The sequence below is a fragment of the Sesamum indicum genome, linkage group LG10, assembly GCF_000512975.1.
Source record: "Sesamum indicum cultivar Zhongzhi No. 13 linkage group LG10, S_indicum_v1.0, whole genome shotgun sequence".
NCBI classification, from domain to species: Eukaryota; Viridiplantae; Streptophyta; class Magnoliopsida; order Lamiales; family Pedaliaceae; genus Sesamum; species Sesamum indicum.
In genome coordinates, this window is record NC_026154.1 from 3,852,551 (window position 1) to 3,876,717 (window position 24,167).

Sequence of the window (24,167 nt, forward strand, 5' to 3'; positions counted from 1 at the left end):
CGTAATAATTTTTTTACCTTTTCTAATTTTGAGATTCAGGACAAAATTAGTCAAAAAATTTGAAATTGAACGGTATTATGTTGTCACTTTCCAATCAATTTCATCTTAAAATTAAAAAACTAAAAAGGTGAACGATTATTTCGTAACCTTAACAAATTATCAAACTAAAAAATATCAAATAATTATAATTATAGAACTAAAAATACAAGTAAATAAACCCAACTTTTACATACGTCAATTTTGAAAAAAAACCTCACAAAAACAAGTGTTTTCACAGATAATAATTTTATGTTAATTATTATATATAGATGAAATATGATTCATACTACGTTTAATATAATGAATAATGAATTTGAAATAAATTAAAAAAATGGTGAAATTGATGTAAAATGCATGATGAATTGGCTATTTCAAGAATGAGTGATGGCAGTGATGCAGAGATGCGAAAGGTGAGAGGTCAATAGTGAAGAGTTGTCTCCATGCACACTGATTTTTATTGGATTGTTGCATTTGTCGGGTAAAAGAGGTGGCCCCGACTCCAACTCCAACTGCCTTCAGCCATCCTGGGAAAAAGATAAATAAAGCAAACTTTGATTTGATATGATTTGAATATTATATTTACAGTGCATCAGTGTTATATATATATAATTGATGCTTTTTATGTGAAAATTATATTAAATAATATCATAGCTATCTAGGCATGTATATATATATATATGTGTGTGTTTGTATTTAATAAAATATGCTGTCATGAGTACTTTAATTAGCTTTTGTTAATTCCGATGTTAATTGAACTGATTATTACTTTAGGACATTCACGACAATATTAATTGATTTTTATTTTATTTTATTATTTTTGAATACATTTATACGAAAAAAATATGCATGTTTAATAAGGATAATTACACTTTTCGTTTGGTGTTATTCTACGTATATTCCTTGCAGTTTAAAAAATTACACCTAATACTCTTGAGATTTGTTTTCATCTAATAAATAAATTCACTCGTTAGTCAGAATTTACTAAATTTGCTGAAATTAACAAAAAATCGAATAAAAATCTATTATTTATCCTCAATTGACTTATTACTGATTTATTGCAGATTAATTACTTTTTAAGACCAAACTACCTTTATACATCTTCACACGTTCACGCATGTGCGAAGGTATATTTTCACCGTCACAAGGGTAGTTTAGCCAGAAAAAAATTATTTGACCTGCAGTAAGTCAATCGAGGGTATATATTAATTTTTGTTTAGTTATTTAATTAATATTAAGAAATTCAGTAAATTTTGACTAACGAATTGACCTATTTATTAGACGGAAGCAAACTTCAGAATAAGTAAATTTAATTTTTTAAACCACAAGAAACTTACGTGCAATTACACCGAACTGATATTATGACAAATATTGTTCCTTTCTATATTTTTTTAGTATTTTTTTACGCATGCAAATACACACATGTAAATGTTTTTGTTACTTGGTAGTACGCACATATGTTACATGTGTACGTATACTCTAATTAATAATTTCTCTACATATGAAAATTATAAAATAATCTATTCAGATCGTATGATATTTTAAATTTTAAAAAATAAAGTTTATTATAACACTCATTTCCATATACCTGAACTCAAAGTAGGGTGTCGAAATTAATGTCTATTAATTAATTTTGTTTGGGCACGGGCACGTACCTGATGGTGATGTACATGGACATGTGGCTGTACAACATTTTGGTGGTATTATTTAACACAGGTTCATTTACATATGTTTGTGTTTTAGGACATGAAATTATGTCCTATTTCCATATCCACACGACAGCAACGATGCTGGATTACTATAATCAGGGTCGCCAACTTTTTTGTTCTTCCGACAGTGGGCAAGCGTCGGTTCTCATATATGGTCTTACAATTTTGCAGAATTTTGTATTTTTTTTTCAAGTTTGTAGATGGAACCATTTGAAGAAGAGAAGTTCAAATTCTCAACTAATTAGTTGGAAAAGAATATTAATTGTGTAGTGTAATGGAGGTAAGAAAATTACTTTTACTGCAGGGCAAAATGTTACATAATAAATAGTATACAAGCTTCACATGAGAAATGGACTACATCGTACGTACCTTAATTTTAAGCAAGTAAGCCAATATCACGCATGATTGTAATATCTATTACATGCTCCTTCAAAAGTGGAAGCCACATTTTGAAGTAGGCCAAGCCTTTATAATAGATGACAAAGAATGTGAACTTAAATCACAATAATTTCTCATTTACCAACATTTTGACAACATTAGTTGGGCACATGACAAAGAGTACCAACTAATGGCCACCCCCACCTCCAATTCCACCACCACCACCAAAACCACCACCGGCACCACCACCATGACCTCCACCTCCACCAAATCCGCCTCCGCCTCCACCTCCTAGTCCACCACCACCCCCAAGACCTCCACCTCCTCCAAAACCTCCTCCAGCACCACCACCCAAACCACCACCTGCTCCTCCCCCAAAGCCACCACCACCACCAGCACCTCCTCCTAGTCCACCACCTGCACCACCTCCAAAGCCTCCCCCAGCACCACCACCTAACCCTCCACCGGCTCCTCCACCAAGTCCGCCACCTCCACCTGCTCCCCCTCCCAAACCACCTCCACCACCAAGGCCACCACCACCTCCTAGACCGCCACCTCCACCTAGCCCACCGCCAGCACCACCTCCTAATCCTCCGCCATGACCTAATCCACCACCCCCGCCAAGACCACCTCCGCCACCAAGTCCACCACCCCCTCCAAGACCACCTCCACCACCAAGTCCACCTCCTCCTCCAAACCTATGCTTAAACCCTTTCCTATAAATTCCACGTCCTAAACCTCCCCCAACACCTTTTCCCCGAAAAGGTTTACGTAAGAAAGGCTTGTGCAAGAACTTCTCTTCATTCCCAACTCCCTTAACATCAGCAAAAACCACACAATCAACAAGCAAAACCACCAAAACCAAACCGATAAGAGAGCGAGGAATTGAACCCATTATCATTACAAAAATTAGAAACCCTACATATGCATGCAAGAATAATACAATCACATATGAGGTATTTATAGTGAAAAGAGTAACAACTCAGAACCACATGGTAGCTAGCTAGGTCCACTAAAACTCAACCGTGCCCTTATGTTGAAGTAAATGAATTTTGTCTATGATTGAAGTGAATTTATTGTCTTCAACTGTCCCCTACTTCCTCAAGTACTCACAATTAGCACCTTTATTTCCTGATTTTTCTCAAGTTCTTCGCTTTGCGATTTCACAACCTTTCTCGAGTTTATACTACACACTCAAATATTACTTACGAGACTGTCAAACAATCATCTTATCTAAAAATTTAAATTGATAGAGAGGAGAACTATTAATCAGATTAAACATTTTAACACGCTCCCTCACTTGCAAAACTCCGCACGTGAAATCTTCTTTTATAAATAGATGGCGAAGAGGTTTAGATCCAATATCTCTTATTTTAACAGACTCTGATACCATATTAAACAACTACTCTTTATTTAAAAATTTAAACTATTATAAACGAAAATTATTCAATATTTAATATTTTAACAGAATCTGATACAAACATTCATGTATTGATATTCAAAATAAAATGCTAATATATAGCAGAATACATATAAAATTTAATGATCTTTATAGTCACAGTTAGGTAATATTAAAGTGGATAATATCTCGTGATAGGAGTCCTAAGCTCCTATCCACAAGTGTATAAGATGGAGTCAACTTGATCATCAGTGTTTATCCGCGTCTCATGCATGCATAAAGTAGAGGTTTAGTGGTAAGATCCGTAACGTGATCACATTTATTGGTCCTGCAATTTCATAAATGCATCAACCAAACATTGTCCCTTCAAATTAACTTCGTTTTGAATTTCTGTTGTTCATTTGCGCAGAAGATGTGATCGATCGACCCACTTGCATCTCAGCGCAGGTAGTACAATGACTGAGTCGAAAGCGACGCATTTAACTCCTTGCAAGTTCTAGGACGGATCATTGGTTCCAGTTGAAACTGAATTAATTACACGACAAGTATAATATATTTATCTTGTAATTGATGTATAATTTATAAAAAAAAATATTAATCACGTTAATGTATATTTGATTGAGTTTGATCAAATTTGATTTGGATCAGACAAAACAAAATTCATATGTTTCGTAGGTTCTTTTTGTCCACGTTTTAACTGTTGTTATGTACTGGTGGGGGCTTTCTATGGCAGGAACTGGGAAGGAAGGACAATTTGGACTTATTATTATTTATTGAATCAAAATTGTGACATTAAGAAGGTATTAAATTAACAAATTTTTGTTGTTGCAAGGTACTTTATAATGATGAAATATATTTTTGATCCTATAATTGAGGTAATTTGGTATTTTTTTTGTTTAATTTTTTAGAATAACATTCTGGTCTTGTATTTTTTTAATTTTTACGATTTTTGTAATTTTTTTTTACCGGAGTTCACCCTCACTCTTGAGAAGTCTGAACTCTTGCAAAAAAAAATAAATAAATAAAATTGACTGAAATAGCGCAAATTTAAAATATATAGACCAAATGTTACCCTAAAAAGTTAAAGAACAAGAATGATGACAAAATGACTCATTAGGAATAGTACTCCCAATTTTTAAAAGATCACATAAAATATACATGTATTTTTTTGGCACAGAAGGTGAACTCTAATGTAAGAAGGACAAAAACATAAAATAATTTAAATTGTGAGACCAAAAAATGCATTTAAACCTCTTTATAATGTACCAACAGAAAAACTTTGCAGAGTAAATGAAAAAAAAAAAAAATAGTATTATCTTCCCTCATTCTTTTTTCTAATTTTCTTTTTCTTTAAAGTTGTGTACTCTTCATTTTTTTTTTAAAAAAAATAATATGCAATTCAATTAACACCAGAAAAAATATGACTTCTTGGTTAAAAATAAAAAATATTGTGAATGCTAATTAATTATGGTTAATAATATTAGCCATTGTTTTTTAGGCAAGGCCAGAATATTAGGTGTAGTTATTGATATGTATAAAAATAAGCTGGCCCAAAGATACCTAATCGGCCCTAAAAAAAGAAAGAAACGAGATGCCCATAACATTATAAGGAGGAGACCTGGTAGGCGGCCTTGGTAAGTGTCCTCTAAAAAAAACATTGGCAAAGGAAGCCCTAGACAGCCCAAGAAGCCCAAAAGGAAGGGAGGAAGCCTAAGAAATCCCCCTAGTCGGACCATGATCAAAGTCCAAAACATTCAGCTTGAAAGGCCCACATACGTGGCAACCCACTCTCTCACATGGCACCTCATTAGTTCAGAGGTCAGCATCTACCTTAGAACCACATCAACCCTAACAAGGAGGACATCCCTGACGGCTGGAACTCCTTGCACCCCCACTCTCCTAGGCACCTTCATAATACTTTTCTCACTCTCTAGACGTCTCCCTTACGTCTCTCACACCTCTCTTATTCTCTAAACCATTTCTCTCACTTTCTAAAAATTTTCTAAGCACATTATCAAGTAATCTTACACTTTTCACCGACTTTATTCAACATACTCAATTTATATTTATTTACTTTTTGACTTTATTCCATCTCAAATTCAATACTAACTTGCGCGTCGGAGTGCTAATGTTTTTTTTGCAGGTCCCCCACTCAGGATTTGCAGTTGCTTCGGACAATAGTTCATATCCATTAAACCCGTGTGTTTTTTGAATGCATCAGTTATAAAAATCATACTAAATATTTTTTTTCATATTTAAAATCATAAAAAATATGAATTAATTATAGTCAAAATTTAAACTTTTTTACTAATTTTATTTAATCATAGTAGAAAATATTAATTTATCATAAATTTTAAATTATAATAATTATAATATGTAGAATAATTCAATTTTTTGCAGTCTAATTTACTTCCAACACCATAACCATTTTCTTATTCTATTATACTTGAATCTAGGCTTTTCTAAATTATTTACGCATAGGAATATATGCACGTATACATTTTGGTACTACACCCATATGTTACGTACATATGTGTGTGTATATTCAAAGTGAAGTGAGTCGGATCGGCACGAATTAATCTGAAAATGTTTGGCTCACCATTGTCATAATTGATCCTAAAGCGAGCTTGTGAATTTTAATATGTTTGAATTGAGTTTATTTTTAAATATAAGTCCAAATCATGGACCGACCCGGAAACCCGAACCAAACCTAAATGTACCCCCTTTTTTTTAATTAATTTGAGGTGGTCTCTTGAACATATAGTAAAACTTATTATTGTCATATTAAATACATAAATAATAAATTAAATTACATCAAAATTATGACTAAAAAAAATAGTTATGACTATTAAACTTAAATAATATTTTACTAACAAGTTTACAATGATAAATCTGAATTATAATAAATTCAAAAAGGGCAAATTTTAAAAAAATAAATAAAGAGTATTAATGAATTAATACACTAAAAATTTATAAGTAGAACAATAAATATAAAACTTTTTACAGTTTTAAAAGTGTAATTTTTTTTATTAAAATAGTCAACTTAAAAGAATAAAATAAAATTTACACCTCATGAATTTTTTAAAAAAAATGACTTAGTAGACCTGGCCGAGGACCACGGCCAATGCGTTGGGCTAGTTCAAGGTATTAATATATACTTGGGATCGGTCTAGGATCTACGGGTATTCAAAATTTGGATAAATCGGCTGAAAATCGATTAAATCGAAGTTTTCATTGTACCGAATATCAAACTAAATATTCAGTTTTTTTTAAAAGACAATTTGGTACATCCGATCGGTTACGGTTTTCTAGTTTGGTTAACCAAACGGACCAAATAATCCAAGTTAGAAAAATATATTATACATATATATTGTAATTTTATAAAATATATTAACATATATAAAAAAATATTTTTATTTTGTATATATATTATATTATAACTTAATTTCTATTTACTCTTAAACTTAAAACATAAAAATTCTTAAATTAATCGAGCAAATTATAAAAATGGTATTTTTCTTCTTAAAAAAATCGATTTTCAACTGAATCAAACTGAAAAAGTTCGGCTACAATTGAACGTCATTGGCTAGTTCGATTCGATTTCGATACAATTTTTTGGCGTATCAAATTTTTAGTTAATTGAAAAGTCGTTTGATTCGGTTCAAGTAATCGAGTTGAACAAGCCTACTTGGACTAGTGCAATTTCAATTGAATTTGGACCTAATCAATCAATATTTTTATTGGATCGATCCGATCCTAAGCCGGACTAACTTAGTCTGATCCATTATGCATCTTGATCGTGTATTACATTAATGTCTCTTACATGAAATTTATATGATAATTCAATCTCATTATATTCTAATATTTTAAAAAAAAATTACTTCTTGCATAAAAAAAAAAATTACTTCTATTATGATAGTCATTTGCATACAACTATACTAAAAGTTTTGGTTTATTTTTAATATTTAAAATAATGGAAAGTGATAATATGTTTATATATACATATATGTATTGTCACTAAAAATATTTTACTATCATTATCATTTTAATTATTTTTTTTAATATATTTACGTACATATAAAGTATTTTCAATCATTAATTTTATATACTAATAATATATTCTTTCCATAATCTATAGTAATTATAAAAGGTACCCCCTTTTTGTGTCTACAAATTTATGCATTTTACAAATTTATCCCTGGCATTTGTATAATCAATTTTCAAGTTCCTTTAAAGAAAGTGAAATTAATAATTTGTGAAGGACAAATATAGAAATACATTATTATATTAATTTTCGTACCAAAATTTAAAATTATCAAATATACTCTTTCACCACAGCTCATGTTCCCCGCCATTATTCTCTCTCTCTCTCTCTCTCTCAAGAACCATTCAAAGTAAGAGGTAATAAATTATTATTAATTTAAATAAATTGATTATTCATGTCGAATATCAATATCTAACAATGATCGTTACAACAATTATATCTTAAATTTTGATCAAAATTAATCAGATTTCGTTATGGTTTTACCCATGTCAAAAATATTTGCCATAATTTTTAACTATGGCAAATATTTTGGCGTCATTACAAAAATAATTAATGACTAATATGCACAGTCGTGGTTAATTAATTATACCACGATTTTTTACTTTTGACCATGATAATTATCCATAGTTAACAACAATATTTCTTGTAGTGAAAGTAAAGAAACTTTATGAAATACTAATAATTTCTCTTCTCTCTACTAAAATCGAATCCCCTTCAATGATATAAAAAGGCGGGTCATTATCACATGGTTAAATGTAATTTAATCCCTGTGATATGTAAAATAAACAAAAAAAATTCTGTGAAAACAAAATAGCAAATAACTGTCTGTATTTGGGAGTAATTTGTTTTATTTTTCAAAATATATAGTGTAATTTACTATTATTTTAAAATAGAATTTTTTATTTATTTCATATATCAAAGACGGATAAATTATATTTTTTCAATATATAAATATTCAGCTAATTTTGGAAAGTGGCCTTCATTGTCGATCATCTTTGCCCAACATTTCATTGGGTACGTACAGCTAAATTAAGAGTTTCATCAACTACAAGAAAAATTAGGACGTGAATATATAAGTGAAGTTTGAAACGGAGAATTTCAAATTACTCTCAACCAATTATGTCGGAAAAGAAGAGTAATAGAGAGGTGTAATGTCACACTTATAAGTAGTGCACAATTGTTTGTCATGAGAAATGGACTTACTACATCGTACCTTAATATTGAGCAACTAATCCATTCTCATGCATTATTGTAATTTATACCATTACATGCTCTTTCAAAAGTGGAAGCCACATTTTGAATTAGCCCAAGCCTTTACCACTTGTGTGCACCATGGCAAAGAGCACTAATTAGTTGCCACCACCATCGCCGCCCCCGGCACCCGTACTGCCACCGAAGCCGATACCGCCACCACCTCCAGCACCACCACCACTACCACCAATGCCAACACCTACTCCTACCCTGCCTCCAATGCCTATCCCGACACCAGCACCACCATCACCTCCATCTAAGCCTCCACGTCTGGAACCACCAAGACCTCCTAGACCATCACCACCGCCACCCTCGCCAAAACCATCTCCTCCACCAAATTCTTTTCCATAAATTCCATGCCCCAGACCTCTCTCGACACCTTTTCCAAAAAAAGGCTTATGCAAGAACTTCTCATCGTTCCCAACCACCTTAACATCAGCAACAACGAAACAATCAACAAGCAAAACTACCAAAACCAAACCAAGAAGAGAACGAGGAATTGAACCCATTATCATTACAAAATAAACCCTAAATATGCATGCAAGAATAACACGATCACATATGAAGTATTTATAGTGATAAGAGTAATGACACAGAACCTGCACATGGTGAATTTATTGTTTTCAATTGTCCCCCACTTCCTCAAATACTCACATTAGCACCACTATTAATTTCTTGATTTTTCACAAGTTCTTCGCATCGAAATTTCACATCAAAGTATAATAGGATAAAAAATTTAAAATTGTCATTAAAGATATATTTTAAATAATTTTTTAAATTTTATCACTATCTAATTATTAGTGATAAAAATTTTATATTAAGTAAAGTGTCTCTATAGATAATTAGTAATACATATTTATAGCGACAACATAACTATAACGATATTTTTATTGTCTTTGTCACTACATTATCATTATACATGTGTCACTAATTTATTTATAATGACAAATTTAGTCATAATTTTTTTTATCATTAATTTATTTCTAAGGACAAACATTTACTTAAATATTATCACATTAAAATTATGAAAATTATTACAATGATAAAATAAAAATACTTGTCGCTTAACATATAATTAAATAGGGAAAAAGTACTATTTTAGTCCGCTAAGTATGCCTAATTTTAATTTGAATCCAATAACTACGTCCATTTTTGTTTAGGCCCAGTAACTTACGAAATTAGTTACTTTTAGTCCTCTGGCAGATTTTCGAACAATTTTACCCCTATGCAACTTTTGAAAGGCAGTTTTAGTCCATATGCACTCATAGGGTTAAAATTGTACGAAAACCAACCAGAAGACTAAAAGTAAGCAATTTCGTAAGTTACTGGATCTAAATAAAAATGGATATAGTTATTGAACTAAAATTAAAATTAGGCATACTTAGCTGACTAAAATAATATTTTTCCCATTAAATAGTGTCAATTTTAGTATTCTCATCTAATTTTTTTTTTTAATCACTTGAAAATTACTTGTCAAGAGGCTGATTAAAATATTCATGTAATGATATTTAAAATGGGATAAAATGCAAAAAATCCTTCGTATTTTTGCAAAAAAGCAAAAAATATCTTGTGATAAGTAAATAGACTAAATATTCTCTCGTGTTTTCTGAAATATTGCACATTCACTATATGCCTCTTATTTCTCATAACCGTTTGATTGTATTAGACGAATCGTAATCATTGGATGCGATCAATTATTTACATCTATCAAATTTTAAATTTTAAGAATCAAGGGTCCAAATTTTAAGATTTTTAAATTTAAATATTAGATTTTAAAAAAATATAGAATAAATAAATGATAAATAGCAGCAATCCTTGGATCACAAATTCCTTTTTTAAGATCCACATTAAACTATTTCGAATTTATATTTTTATTCTATATAAATAATATATGTTTATATTATTATATATAAAATAACTAATAGTAAATACATATAGACTTAAATATATTTTTGTTCTTGTAATTTTGAATTTTTTATTCTTTATCTTTGTAAGATTGCAAAAGAGTCCTGTTTTTCAGGAAAATTTCACTTTTCATACCCAAAATATATCTGTTTTCAATTTAAGTACCCATTTTTAATTTTCGTTCGCCTGAGTACCTTCCATTAAGTTGACCGTTAAAACAAACGGTCAATCCAATTTTGGAGTGAAATTTAAGCAGGAATCTTTCTATGTAAAGGCTATTTGGCTTCCACATTATTCAACACACAAAATTTCTTTTATTTTGATTCATTTCGATTTTAATTTCATAATTGAGGACAATAATTAAAAAAAATATATATTTAATCCATATAAAAAATACCAATTTTACTGAAAAAAAAAACACATTATTTCTTCTTTTTGCTTGGCCACAATGCAAATGTTGTAATACTCTATTTATCAAGGGTTTATACTATAGTTTTTCATACTTTTCTTTTAATTATTTCAACAAATATTTTTTTTTATTTTTTTGTGACTAGTGAAATAAAAAGTTTTAATATATTTATAAACAAAATTCTCTCAGCCAAAAACAATAATTGAAATGTATTTCTTATTCTATGCACAAACTACGGTATAATATACCAAAGTATGGATAAATAATTTTATTAGACTAAAAAGTATAATTGACACCCTTTGAGTGACTTATTTGATTTTTTTTTCTGTTTATTTTTTCACAAAAAATTCAAGTGGTGATTGAAAATAAGACTCTGTTAGTTTTTTGAAATATTACTAAGCTATTATCTCTATATTACTCCACATTTAGCATGCATTTTTATTTCCATAATAATTTCAATTGGGAGGAGATGTTTGAATTGGTATTTTCATAACGATTTGAATTAGTATTTTTTTTTATAGAAATTGGGTTACATAAATATATTTTTTTACGTTATTGTCCTCAATTATAAATTCGAGATCAAAATAGATTTTTTTTGTATGTTGAATAAAATGGCAACCAAACATGACCTTATATAGATAAGATCCCGCCTAATTTTCACTCAAAATTGGATTAACCATTTATTTTAACAGTCAACCTAACAGAAGGTATACAGATGGACGAAAATTAAAAATTTTGGGTGACAAGTTTGATGACTTGGAAACCTAGGATACTAAAACTAAAAACGGGGTATACTTTGGATACGAAACTGAAATTAATTATTTCAAATTCAAATCATTACAGAATTAAATTGCCAAAAGAAATAAATGTTATTTTAGTCCTATAACTTATGGGATGACATTTTTGGTCCTGCACTAATCAATTTTCGCAATGTAATCCTATAACATTAAAGCAATTTTAATTCTTTTTCAGCCAATTTGACCGAAAAATGCATGTGACTTGTACATGAACCAGTTAAATAATAAATTTAGTTCTGTAACTTAGGGATCGTTAGCATTTTCAATCTTGTAACTTAGGAGAGCGACAATTTTGTTCTTGTACGATTTAATTTACATGACTAATTATAATTTAAATGAGTCATGTGCAAGTCACATTCAAAATTCCAGCTAAATTGGCCCGAAAAATATAAAAACTAAAATTGCCAAAATTACATGGTGACATGATTAAATTACGAAAATTAATTTATAGAGGACCAATCCACTCCTCGCAAATTACAGAACTAAAATTATAATTTTTCCAATTATAAAAATATATTCGTACAGAATTGAAAATGATAACGTCGATAGTCATTTTCTCTGATTAGTGTTTATCAGCGTCTCACATAAAGCCTTTAACGTGATCACATTTATTAGTCCTGCTATAAATGACCAAACAATCTCCCTTCAACATTAACTTCATTTTGAATTTGTGTTCTTTATTTGTACACAAGATTTGATCCATCAACCACTAATTACACAGTAGAAAGTGACACACATTCACTCCTTAGAGGTCTCGTTTACATTGATGTATAAGTCTGTATAAAAAAAATTAATATAAATTAAAATACACAGTTTACTTTATTGTATGGGAGCCCGGTATAAAACCAAAACTCTATACTAATTATTGTTATACCTAAATAAGTATTACCACCTTGGGAAGTGTAATAAAATTAGTCCCAAGATTGATCATTGTACCCTCGAAATTTGATTAATCAATAATAATAAATAATAATAATAGAACAACAACAACAATAATAATAATAATAATATTTTATTGTCTATTAAGTTTCGTTAACAATGGCTTAAAGATAATTTTTCTACCTAAAGCATGTGGATACATCAAAGTAAATACTTGATAGAATTTATCCTGTTTCGATAATACATATAAGTAAACATTTGATTAATTATATAGGACTTTTTTATCGTTTATTTAGTAAAGGATAATCCTATCATTCACTTAATACAATTCTCGAAGTGAACGGGCTCATAGAGTTTAAACTGATTTTGCATTTGAGCTCGGATTGGATTTTCTCAGACTTAAATCAATATATATATGATAAATATAATATATTTGTTATGTAATTGATGTACTGTTAAAAGAGATTGATTGATCGTATGAAAAAATATATGACACTTATTATGCGATTGATTGGGTTCGATCGAAAATGATTTTGATAAAACAATTATTTTGTAGGTTTCTTTCTATCCAAGGTTTAAATTTTAAACATTAATTATCATTTACAGCAGCTCTAAATATCTAAAAATAGATTTTTTTTATTACAAAAAAATATATTCTCTCCAATTTTTTTTTTCAGATTATAAAAACATATAATCTGACTGACATACTGAAATCTAATTGCTAGAGTTAAATTCTTCAGTTTTGTATTGCTTTAGTACGAAGTAGAAGAAGGGATCCTTAAACTGCCTTTCCCCAAATTTGGCGTAATTATACGTGAATTCTTATAATTTAAAAAAAAAGTTATATAAAATACTTATGACGTTTATTTTCGTACAATAAATGAATTATTTTGTTAGTAAAAGTTCACCAAATTTATCGATATTAGAAAAAATTTGAATAAAATTCTACATATACCTCCTGACTTATCACTCATCTAATGAAGGTCAAACAAATTTTTTATAATCAAACTATCCGTATATATCTAAATTTACACATGGTAATTTGGATAGAAAAGATTTGTTTGACCTACAAAAATTCTTTAGTAATTCAATTAAAGATAAATATAAACATTTATTAGTTTTTTTTGTTAATATCGACAACATTAATAGTGAATTTTGACAAGCAAAAGATCTATTTATTGGACGGGACAAATATAAAAAATACTAATGTAATTTCTTAAATTACAAAATATTTATATATAATTATATATATCACTTTCAAGATATCAAATTCAGAATTCAGCAAATATTTTGAAGTATTTCTCAAAAAATTCCCAGCATTTAATTAAATAGAAGTATCCAATTATCAGTCGATGACAGCAAGCTGCATTCAGTGCGTCCGCTGCTAACACATAATTTCCACTCATATACTATACTCCACATATGGCTTTGCCACTTAAAAGGAAAATGTTGCTAATAATATATTAAATGATAATATTAAAATTTTAATTAATTTCATATCTATACTAATATTAAAAGGAATTATCTACACTCACAAACGATAGTTAATGACACTGTCATACTAATTTTTAAATATGACAATTATAGTACTAATTATACAATTTTAAAGATTAATTATCACTACTGTTATTATTATTATTATTTACAAAAATAACTCCACATCATTTTAGCACCACTACATTAATTCTTTTATCGTGTTGATAATATTTAAGTTGTTTTTTGTTTCTTCTTTCTATTTTGAAGTGTAATTTGTTGTTTTATATATTTATATTTTTATTATAATTTAAAATGTAAAATTATTTATTAAATGCACATGTAGACGGTGTATCACAACAACTAAGTATATATATTAAATGATGATGTCAAAATTATTATCAGTCGTGTATATAAGTAACTAAAATTTTACTAGTAACACTTCATTTTCAAGTAATTTGTGTTTTTTCTGCAAACTTCTTGAGGAGATTACTCATCAAATTAAGATTTGGTCGTACTTTATTTTATAATTTTCTTTTGGAGAGAAAATGATGGAGTATTTTTTTTTTGTTTTCTAAATAAGGTAATTACAATCATTAATATTAAATATTTATATTTGGCAACAATCATTAGCTATATGAAACATACATTTATCATAATCAGTATCAAATAATTATACCAATTATTAAAGTAAACTAACTTTCAACACGTTGGTTGGGTAAGAATTCATGACTTTAGAGTCATAAGGCATCAACTTTACTAATTGATTTAAGCATCGTTGGCGTCTTATAATTTTTATAGACACAAATGGAAATGGCAACCAGACAGAAGCTAAAAATTCTAAATAAATTAATTATATTATTTATAGATATTATTTGGGTGGGTTTGTCGACAAAATTCCAGATCCTCGGTGAACCCGATGGGATCAACAGGCTATTTCTACGTCCAACGGCAAGAAACTAACTCCTATTTTCGATTCATAACCAGCTATTCCCAGGCTTTTTCCTCACTCCTTTATCACACATTAGCTTGCGAACACTGGCTGCATCGTTCCAACTACCTTCAGTTGCCAGCACATTAGCCAACAATACATATATAGCAGGATCATTAGGACACAGTTTGATGAGCTTTCTGGCAGCACGCACTGCAATTTCCTTATTACCGTGAACTTGACAGGCACTTAACAAAGCTTTATATACAGAGGGTCCTTGCTCAATTGGCATGCTATTGATAAACGCCTCGGCTTCATGGAGAAATCCAGCACGGCCGTAGAGATCCACTATGCAGGCGTAGTGCTCGGCCTGTGGAAGGAAGGCGTCATGTTTCATTAGATCAAAGTACTCTAGGCCTTTGTCGAGCAGCCCAACATGGCTGCAAGCGGTGAGTGCTGCAAGGAAAGTGGTACCATTTGGCTTAATCACACTCTCTCTCATCCGTTCAAACATTTGAATAGCTTCTCTACCATAGCCATGCTGGGCACAGCCTGTAAGCAATGAATTCCATGATATCAAGTCATGCTCATCCATTGAAGAAAATACTTTCTTTGCGTCCTCGATCTTACCACATCGTGCATACATGGAAACAAGCCCATTTTGCACATATAAGTTCATAATGTACCCAGTCTTGAACACCAGAGCATGGGTCTGTTTTCCTTCGTTGAGTGCTGAACTGTTCCCCAGTGCTTTTAACACACTAGAAAATGTGAAGAAGTCAATCGCAAAGCCTGCCCGTCTCATTTGAGAAAAACACATGAGAGCTTCCTCACCGATTCCCAAATTAGAAAATCCAGCAATAACAGCGTTCCACGCAATTTGATCCCATTCAGTAATACTGGAGCAAATTTGGTATAACTCACCTATGCTACAACCACAGTCTGAATACACAATCACTAGTGTAGTGGCCAAGTGAGCATTAGACTCCAAGCCCTCCCGAATCACACGACAATGAATCTGCTTGCAATGGTTTAAATCATCTAGACAACCAAATGAGCTCAACAAACTATTGTACGTAACGTAATTCGCCTTAAGACCAGATAAGGACATTTCTTTAATCAAAATCATCGCTTTTTTGGGGCACCGATTATGTGCATAGCCAGCAACCATTGAAGACCAAACAGCAACATTCTTATCAACCAATCCATCAAAAACTTTAACAGAATCCTCCATGTTCCTACATTTTGCATGCATGTCAATCAAACTGCTTCCCACCACAACATTAAACTCCATCCCTGCTTTCAAACTCAAGCCCTGCACTTGCGCTCCAAGCGCAACATCTTCTAACTGCGCACACGCAACCAATGCAGCCGAAACAGCAAAGGCTGTCATGGGAACACCCTCTCTTAACATCCTGATAAACAACTGAATAGCCGTGCGAGGATCACGGGTGGTCACGTACCCAGAAACCAAAGCATTCCAGGTAACTGCATTCCTGTTGGGCATTTCATCGAACAGTCTGTGAGCCCACAAAACCTCAGCGCATTTCCCGTACATATCTATGAGGGAAGTGTTGATGTGTACATTGGAGTGAAAACCCATCTTAATAACATGGCCGTGAAGCAGAACTCCAATTGAAAAACAACCCTTTTCCGCACACGACGATATAATTTTGTTGAGAATGTAGGGGTTCTGCAGAGACTCCTCCTCAGGGTCTTGCAATGAGACATTTGGGTCTAAATTTACGGGGACTGTGTTGGAACAGTGTTCTAAACAGTTTATTTTGAAGTAAAGAGTGGTCAGAGCGCGGGAAAGGAGGTAATTGGATGATTTTCTAGCGTGGTGTTGTGAGGAAAATGAAGGGAGCCGCGGGCTCATCTTGTCAACATCATCACAGGGGACATGTCCACCATAACTCAAAGTTGATGGGATACAAAATAAATGTATGATTTATTTAAAATATTTGAAAAATTAATAAAATTATAGAATAAAATGCAAATAATAGGAATTAATATTCATTAATATATATATATATATTAAAAATTTAAAATAAAATCTCTTAGTGAAACATTTCTGTAGAAGCTGTTCTACTAGAGATATTCTTGAAATTGCTTCGACAAATATTTCTCAAAATAGTAATCCAAACTTTGCTAATTAATCTTAACGGCGCTTCCTCTACCAATTAGATCAATTTTTTAACGCTAGAGAAAAATAGCTAGGTATATCTATTTCTTCATATTTCAATTTCTATGAGGTTTTTTTCTTTGCTACAGCTCATATCGAATTTGATTTATTTGTATTGTATATTGATGAACGCACAATATAATAAAATATATATTTTGATCTCCGAAAAATTGATATTTTTTTTTACAAATGATTAATTAACTTGTGATAAAATTATGTTACTATTTTGTTAGTTTTTTCATTCTTGAATGTTGATATTTTCATGGATAAACTCATTTCTTCAATAACAACAATCAATCTAATTAAAGTATTTGAATCATCTTATAAGATAAAAGATTATACATCTCATATAGTTGAGCATGCAAAAATATATAGTTTCAAATACTAAGACGGTGTAAAATTTAAATAATAAATTTCGGCAAGACAAAATGTACTATGATCTATTTATTGCAATTGATTTATTTTTCATACTTAAAATTTCATTATTGCTCCATATTTAGGATTTGTTTAGGTGCAATATTACTTGACATTCCTTTTATTATGAAGTAAAGTATATATTATGTACCAAAAAGATCTTTAGGCGATAAAATATAAACATGTGTATAGTTCAAAACGGTAAATTTTGTTATCCCTTCAATTTACAGTCACTCATTAATAATAGCTGTTGTGTGCGCGCAACGAAAATTAAAATAAAATATATATAAATCATCAGTTGAGGTAAATAAAAAGAAAATGCATCTGGCTAATATGGGTAAGTAACAATTATGACATAGTATGATAACAATTTTGGGTATATGAATTTCAAGAAGTTATTACAACGTTGTTCAGTTTAATAAATACAATTCGTAGAAGGGCATTTTTGTTAATGCATCATAAATTCACGCTTTCTATACTTAGCCACCAACCATGAAAAGATTCTCGAGATAAGAAAGAAGAAGAGCGTTGTATAGATCTCAGCTTTTTCTTACCTATAAAGGCAAAAAAGCTAACGAACAATATTACTAGAAATATTTGAATTTGAATTCATTATCAATGTGACCATCTGAAAAGTTTTTTTTTTCTTCTATCAAACATCATAATTCTTATTTTTTCGAGAAGGTTGCATCTATATAATTTAATGTGGCATCAATAAAGTTTATTTATTTGAGATTAGACTGTTTTATAGTAAAGTTTATTTTTCATTTTAAGAAACTCTGTATAGTACCGTCAGTAAGAGTTTAAAAAAAGACAGGTCTGTTGTGATTTAAAGTGTGTTATCATTCGAAATTTTATGTAGTTTATTTATTTTAATTGAAATATTCTAGCACAACATGTGGTCCCACATGCCTTTCACGTAATTTTGTCAGATCAGATCTATTAGACTGAAGACTATGTTTATCTCGACACGAAGCTCATAGTACGAGTAATACTTCAACTTTCTCGTGAATAAAAATAGTATCTTCGTATACCGAATTCATGAAAAAGATTTTTAAATCATCTATGCGACTCATGTGAACACAAAAAGAATGTATCAAACAATTCATGATCATCTAAAAAAATTTATTATCACTTGTATTAGAACTTATGATAATATATATGAAATTAATTAATTAATTAATCTTTTTATCATCTCTTTAGCTCTTTCCTCTATTATTTACTACTAATAACATCCTTTAGGTGATCTATATTAAAGATCAAATAATTTATAATCACAATAATTCAATTATCACCCACTTTGCTATAATTTGGCGTAGAAAATACCAATTAAAATTTACAACATTAGTAGATCTATTTTCTCATTTTTCAGAGGTGCATAAAGCAACACAATATTTAGTTATTTATTTATTTAGAACAAAATATTTAGTTTATTTGGTCATTCAAAAGAGACAAAGAGTCACAAAAAGGATAGTTTAACGTAGGACCCATCCAATGCTTTCCATACCTTCTACTTCACAATTCTCTTGAAGGTTGAAAGATTCTGAAATTGAGGGTGAAAAGGTGCTTGGCATGACTGTTCACCTTTCTCATGTGTGCAGTGAGCATTGCTGACAGTGTTGCAGTTGCTAGAAGATTAGGTATGGACTAATAACGTGACTAGACACCAAAGCAAAGCTATTTACCATATAAAAGCAATGATTACTAGCTCCAAATTCTCATTTATAACTTTATCTCGTGAGATAATGATGAATTTTACTACTTAAATATATTTTAATTTCAGATAAAATCACTTTTTTCATTAAAAAATTTAAATTAATATCAATCGTTGATACACAATTTCTATTATTATGACGACACTAGAAAGTCATAAATGATGCACAAATTTCTATTATTTATTTGTATTTTTTCTCAAAGGGTAAAAGGCCACTTATCTTTTAAGTAAGAAGCTTTACGTAATTTTTTTTTTTGGGTAAAATAAAATGTAGTAGCAAGACTATTTGTTTGTACTTTTCACATTTAATTTATGATAATTTTTTAAAGGTTTTCGACTAAAAGTGAAATATTTGTATCTTAGCTCTTCTTTAAATTGTATGCTTTGGATTTACTTTACAAAAGTTGAAGTATTAGGTTGATTCACCGTATATTCAATTGTTGTTCCATGTATGTATCATCTTTGTACCTCGATAAATTTTGAAAATTAAAAGATAATTTTTTTTCTTATTTGATACAATTAGATTACATAAGTAAGACTTATATTTAGTGAACGAATAATGCGCATTCAATATTCTTAAACTCCAACTTAAATCGAATAATGCGCATTCAATATTCTTAAACATGTATACTTAGAAAAATAATAATTATGTAAACATATGTACTTTTATTTTTCTGTTACATAACATTTAAAACAAATAAGAAATAGGAAACTAATCACGCAAATCAAGGGCTTCGTACGAGGCAAATTAGATTTCCTTTTCTTTTTTGGACTTACGGAGTCGATTATTTTTGCATGGGGAACAAGGTTGACTTTTTAAGTATTTATAATCTTCTTTTTTTAAAAAAAATTACAATCAGTAAATGAAAATTTCGGAGGAGGTCAAATAATTAATCTTAAAATATAATTGAGCGGTTGTAATATTAATTACTTTCCTTTGCTCAAAAATGTTATCAAGTTTGTTTGACAATGATGTCGAATGTCACGTCATCAACTAAAGTCTTTGCTTTTGTTGTCGTTTGTCATCAATTAAAGTCCTCACTTCTACGGATTTAGATGTCACGTGTTATAGTTAGAGCTAACGGTTCATGGATGCGGACTGCTATTTGTCATTAATGGCGAAGAGATCAACCCTAAATCTTTGATCTAAAACAAACAACACAACGACAAAAATTAAGTCAGCCGAGAAATACTTCATCCAACAGATGTCTGCACGAGTCGTAAAACGCAACGATAAAATCAATTTATCGAGGGTCCTAGAAAATCAATATGTCGGTTATCAAATCAATTTTTCAAACATAAAACTCAAATGATCTTACTTGGATTTGATTCGAAATACTTATTTTGCACGCTAACTAAACGTCACTGACCTAGTTTTATTTCTTTGTAAAAAAGCTTGCACAAGAATGTACATTATGTGCTTTATAAGAGTTAAATTACAAATAAATGCTTCCTCACCATATAAATTATGCTACTTTGATATTTATAACAATCATATTCATTTTGAGTGCCTATATAATGTTACATCACCTCTATTTATTTTCCATTAGTTTATAATTAGTGTATTAAAAGTTGTACATTGTCAAAAATTTAAAAAGTATACCAATAGTAAGTCATGAATATAAATAATAAACTTAATGAATTATGGGAAGGAAATATTTGGTTTAGCCATGATAACATATATACTTGACTCTTACTAGTTTTATAATTTAATCACTTATGTACATATATTCTTGAAATCTATATAGATTTTGTAAGCATAAATTAATCAACATAAATAGTTTCATTAATTAATCCCTCAAGCTATCATACTAAATACAACAAAATGCAGTACACAGTTTATCGTGGTCTTGAACCCTTTTTTTCTTTTGCTATGAGTTGAAAATAAAAAGAGACGATACATTCAATTTATCATGGGACGATACAAAAAGTGTACATCGTATGAGATGTCATAATTATCGCATCCTAGTTGTCTTCTCCAACGCAGTACTATAAAAAGGGGTTCTTACGCAAGGTTATAAACCATCCTCTCTTCCCTTCTCCTCCCTCCACAACCAAAATTAGAAACTATCTCCTCATACTCACCATTGTATTTCTTTCCTTTTCAGTCTCTCTGATAACATGAAATGATATATACCTTAATAGAAGGTATAGAAAGAAAGTAAAGAGAGAAGTGGTTGGGAGAGAGCAAGTGCAAAGAAGCAAAAGGAAGATGGGTAAGCGTATGAATGAAGCAAAAAGCGTTGGTACAGTGGGAGTGATGGATAAGCTCCACCATGCACAAGCATCAATTGGTGTGCTTACGAGGGCCAAAACCCTGGCCCTCAAGAAATCCTTATCCTCTCTGTCTACTTCCATCATCATGGAGGATATAACGGCCAATAACGGTAGTGATGGCTGTTACCTCCAACTGAGAAGCAGGCGATTGGAGAGGCGTGTGACTCCTCTTGTAAAGAAAGCAAAAAAGAACAAGTGCTCGCCGGCTAAGGGTAAGAAGGAAGTTGCTTCTCTGAAGATTGAAGAGGACGGGGTGGAGGAGAAAGTCGACAAGGAAGAGGAGAATAACAAGAAAGATGATTACAATGAGGAAGAGGAGGGCTCGTATGGGGATAATGAGCTTGATCTTGAAAACAAAGGAAGGTGATTCGAATATACTCATATTTCCTTACTCACTTGGTTTTTTTAAATTCATATTTGAAATATTTAATTTTGTATTTCTCAATCTTTGAGTTTTGATGCATGCTAGTTCATGGTTTGTTTGATTTTGCAAAACCTACCAACATCTTTCAGATCATCACCGCATTCAAATTTATTGCTTCGTGATGAAGGATCGACATCTTTTTATTTTTTCTTTTATTACGAAAGATAATGTTAAAAACTTTAGGCAAACAAAATTGGATTTATAAATATATATATATATATATATATATATGAAATATAGATGCTGAAATTTGTATATTTTTTTCTTGTTCAAATTATTTCTGAATAAAACTTGGAAGTGAAGTTTATCTTGGTGAGCTTTATTTGGTTAATAATGAATATATGAGATACTTGATGAAATTAAATTTTGGGGTTCCAGTACAAACTTCTTTCAAGTTAATTGGTCTATTTATTTTCTGCATGGGGATTTTTTGCTTTCTTTTATTGCCTAATAAATGTGGAGATATGGCTCTAATTAATTAAAATCTATCGGTAAATTTTATCTTGAGATTTATTTTCATTAACATTAATAAATGATAGATCTCCAATCATATCTTCAGCATTTTCCACTTGAAAAGCATAAATTATATATATGTGTTATATTATTTCATATTAAATTTATAGATGATATTATTCGAGCGTCTTTTTTATATCGTGAGCAGTCGACAATGTGGAAAGGAGAAATACTTCGAATATATAAAGAAAAAATCTTCATTTTCTGGTTCTTTCTTTGTCCTTTGTTTGTAGATGTACAAGGAATAACTACTTTACTGATGTCATTAATTCTTGATTTATTGCTTGCTCATTTTTATGATACTATCCTGTTCTTGCAACTCTTAGGCCTTTAATAGAATTGATGATTTCATACTGTACTCACTTACTAAATATGGCTACTTCATTAAAAGGATGTTTGTGTTACTTCATATGTACTAAATGTAAGGAAATTACAACCCATTGTCTTCTATATTATTTTAGATGCTTTTGTCATTCCGTTAGGTTGTCTGTCAAAATACTTAATGTGAAGGAGTTTATGTTTTCTAAGATAAAAATAAATTAGGGGTTCCAACATCATCATATTTCTTGCATTACTGTAATGAACACTAACAAAGTCTCAACTCTATCCACGCAGAATTACTAGGGAGAGCACTCCTAGTACCTTGACTGAGGGTTCCAACATCATCAAAACTCCTACTTCGAGCAACAAGTCAGCCACCAATGGGAATGCCATCAAGAAAGGGAAAGCAATAATGCCAAGCGCAGAAGAACTGGAGGCCTTTTTTGCTCCACAGGAGAAGCTGGACATTGAAAGATTCATCGAAAAGTAAAGATTTCTACGCTGCATATCTTACGCACAAATACACATACATATATATATATATATTTGTGAAATTAATGATTACTCATACTTATGTCGCTATATTGGTGTCCTATATCGCTTTATTCGACAGGTACAACTTTGATCCGGTGAATGAGAAGCCACTCAAAGGACGTTATGAATGGGTCGAATTCAAACCTTAGACAAACAGTAAAGATCCATTAAGACTTGAAGGACTTTCTTACAACAAGGGTACTGAAGGAAAAGTTTAGGAACTTTCATTTGTGTGTATTGTTGTTGGTCATGTTGTGGTTTGTGTTGTCTTGCTCTAGTGATAGTGTTTAATGAAGTAGCTAGGTGCACTCCAGGTTATTTAATATTTTCAGAATTTAAATTTAGTGTTTCTGTATCATGTTTCTCTCCTTCACCTTGTTGTCTTTCTCTATGTTGATTGTACTTGTAAAATATTACATGAGTCTATGTCAACTTCTGCTTTATGTGACCATCGTTTACAATAATGTTTCATCGATGCTTAGTTTTTATACAATTTTTTAGCTCAAAACAACCTTAGTTTTTCATCAATTCATATTTTTTACCCATCTCTAAGATGGGCCAAAACACAAAAAC

General features: G+C 30.6%; 4 protein-coding genes across 4 annotated transcripts; 2 read left to right on the forward strand and 2 right to left on the reverse strand.

Moving 5' to 3' along the window:
- LOC110012695 (basic proline-rich protein-like) lies at positions 390–2,808 on the forward strand. Its single transcript, XM_020697235.1, has 2 exons — positions 390–449; positions 2,378–2,808. The coding sequence occupies exons 1-2, from the start codon at positions 390–392 to the stop codon at positions 2,723–2,725; spliced, it is 408 nt and encodes a 135-aa protein (XP_020552894.1). The 3' UTR covers positions 2,726–2,808.
- Positions 8,917–9,327, reverse strand: LOC105172048 (glycine-rich protein 23-like). Its single transcript, XM_011093388.1, has one exon. It carries the CDS (start codon positions 9,325–9,327, stop codon positions 8,917–8,919), a length of 411 nt encoding a protein of 136 aa, XP_011091690.1.
- On the reverse strand, positions 15,121–17,123 carry LOC105171869 (pentatricopeptide repeat-containing protein At4g13650-like). Its single transcript, XM_011093119.2, has one exon. It carries the CDS (start codon positions 17,089–17,091, stop codon positions 15,259–15,261), a length of 1,833 nt encoding a protein of 610 aa, XP_011091421.1. The 5' UTR covers positions 17,092–17,123; the 3' UTR covers positions 15,121–15,258.
- Positions 21,536–24,055, forward strand: LOC105171870 (cyclin-dependent kinase inhibitor 3). The gene is made up of 3 exons (XM_011093120.1): positions 21,536–22,165; positions 23,355–23,546; positions 23,674–24,055. Exons 1-3 carry the CDS (start codon positions 21,738–21,740, stop codon positions 23,741–23,743), a joined length of 690 nt encoding a protein of 229 aa, XP_011091422.1. The 5' UTR covers positions 21,536–21,737; the 3' UTR covers positions 23,744–24,055.

Excerpts from the sequence above, each read along its gene's own strand:
- LOC110012695 (XM_020697235.1), top strand. The coding sequence starts at position 390 with ATGCATGATGAATTGGCTATTTCAAGAATGAGTGATGGCAGTGATGCA. Across the intron at positions 450-2,377 it reads GTGATGCAGAGATGCGAAAG|CCTCCACCTCCACCAAATCC; the intron begins GTGAGAGGTCAA and ends CCACCACCATGA.
- LOC105172048 (XM_011093388.1), bottom strand. The coding sequence starts at position 9,327 with ATGGGTTCAATTCCTCGTTCTCTTCTTGGTTTGGTTTTGGTAGTTTTG.
- LOC105171869 (XM_011093119.2), bottom strand. The coding sequence starts at position 17,091 with ATGAGCCCGCGGCTCCCTTCATTTTCCTCACAACACCACGCTAGAAAA.
- LOC105171870 (XM_011093120.1), top strand. The coding sequence starts at position 21,738 with ATGGGTAAGCGTATGAATGAAGCAAAAAGCGTTGGTACAGTGGGAGTG. Across the intron at positions 22,166-23,354 it reads GATCTTGAAAACAAAGGAAG|AATTACTAGGGAGAGCACTC; the intron begins GTGATTCGAATA and ends CTATCCACGCAG. Across the intron at positions 23,547-23,673 it reads ATTGAAAGATTCATCGAAAA|GTACAACTTTGATCCGGTGA; the intron begins GTAAAGATTTCT and ends TTTATTCGACAG.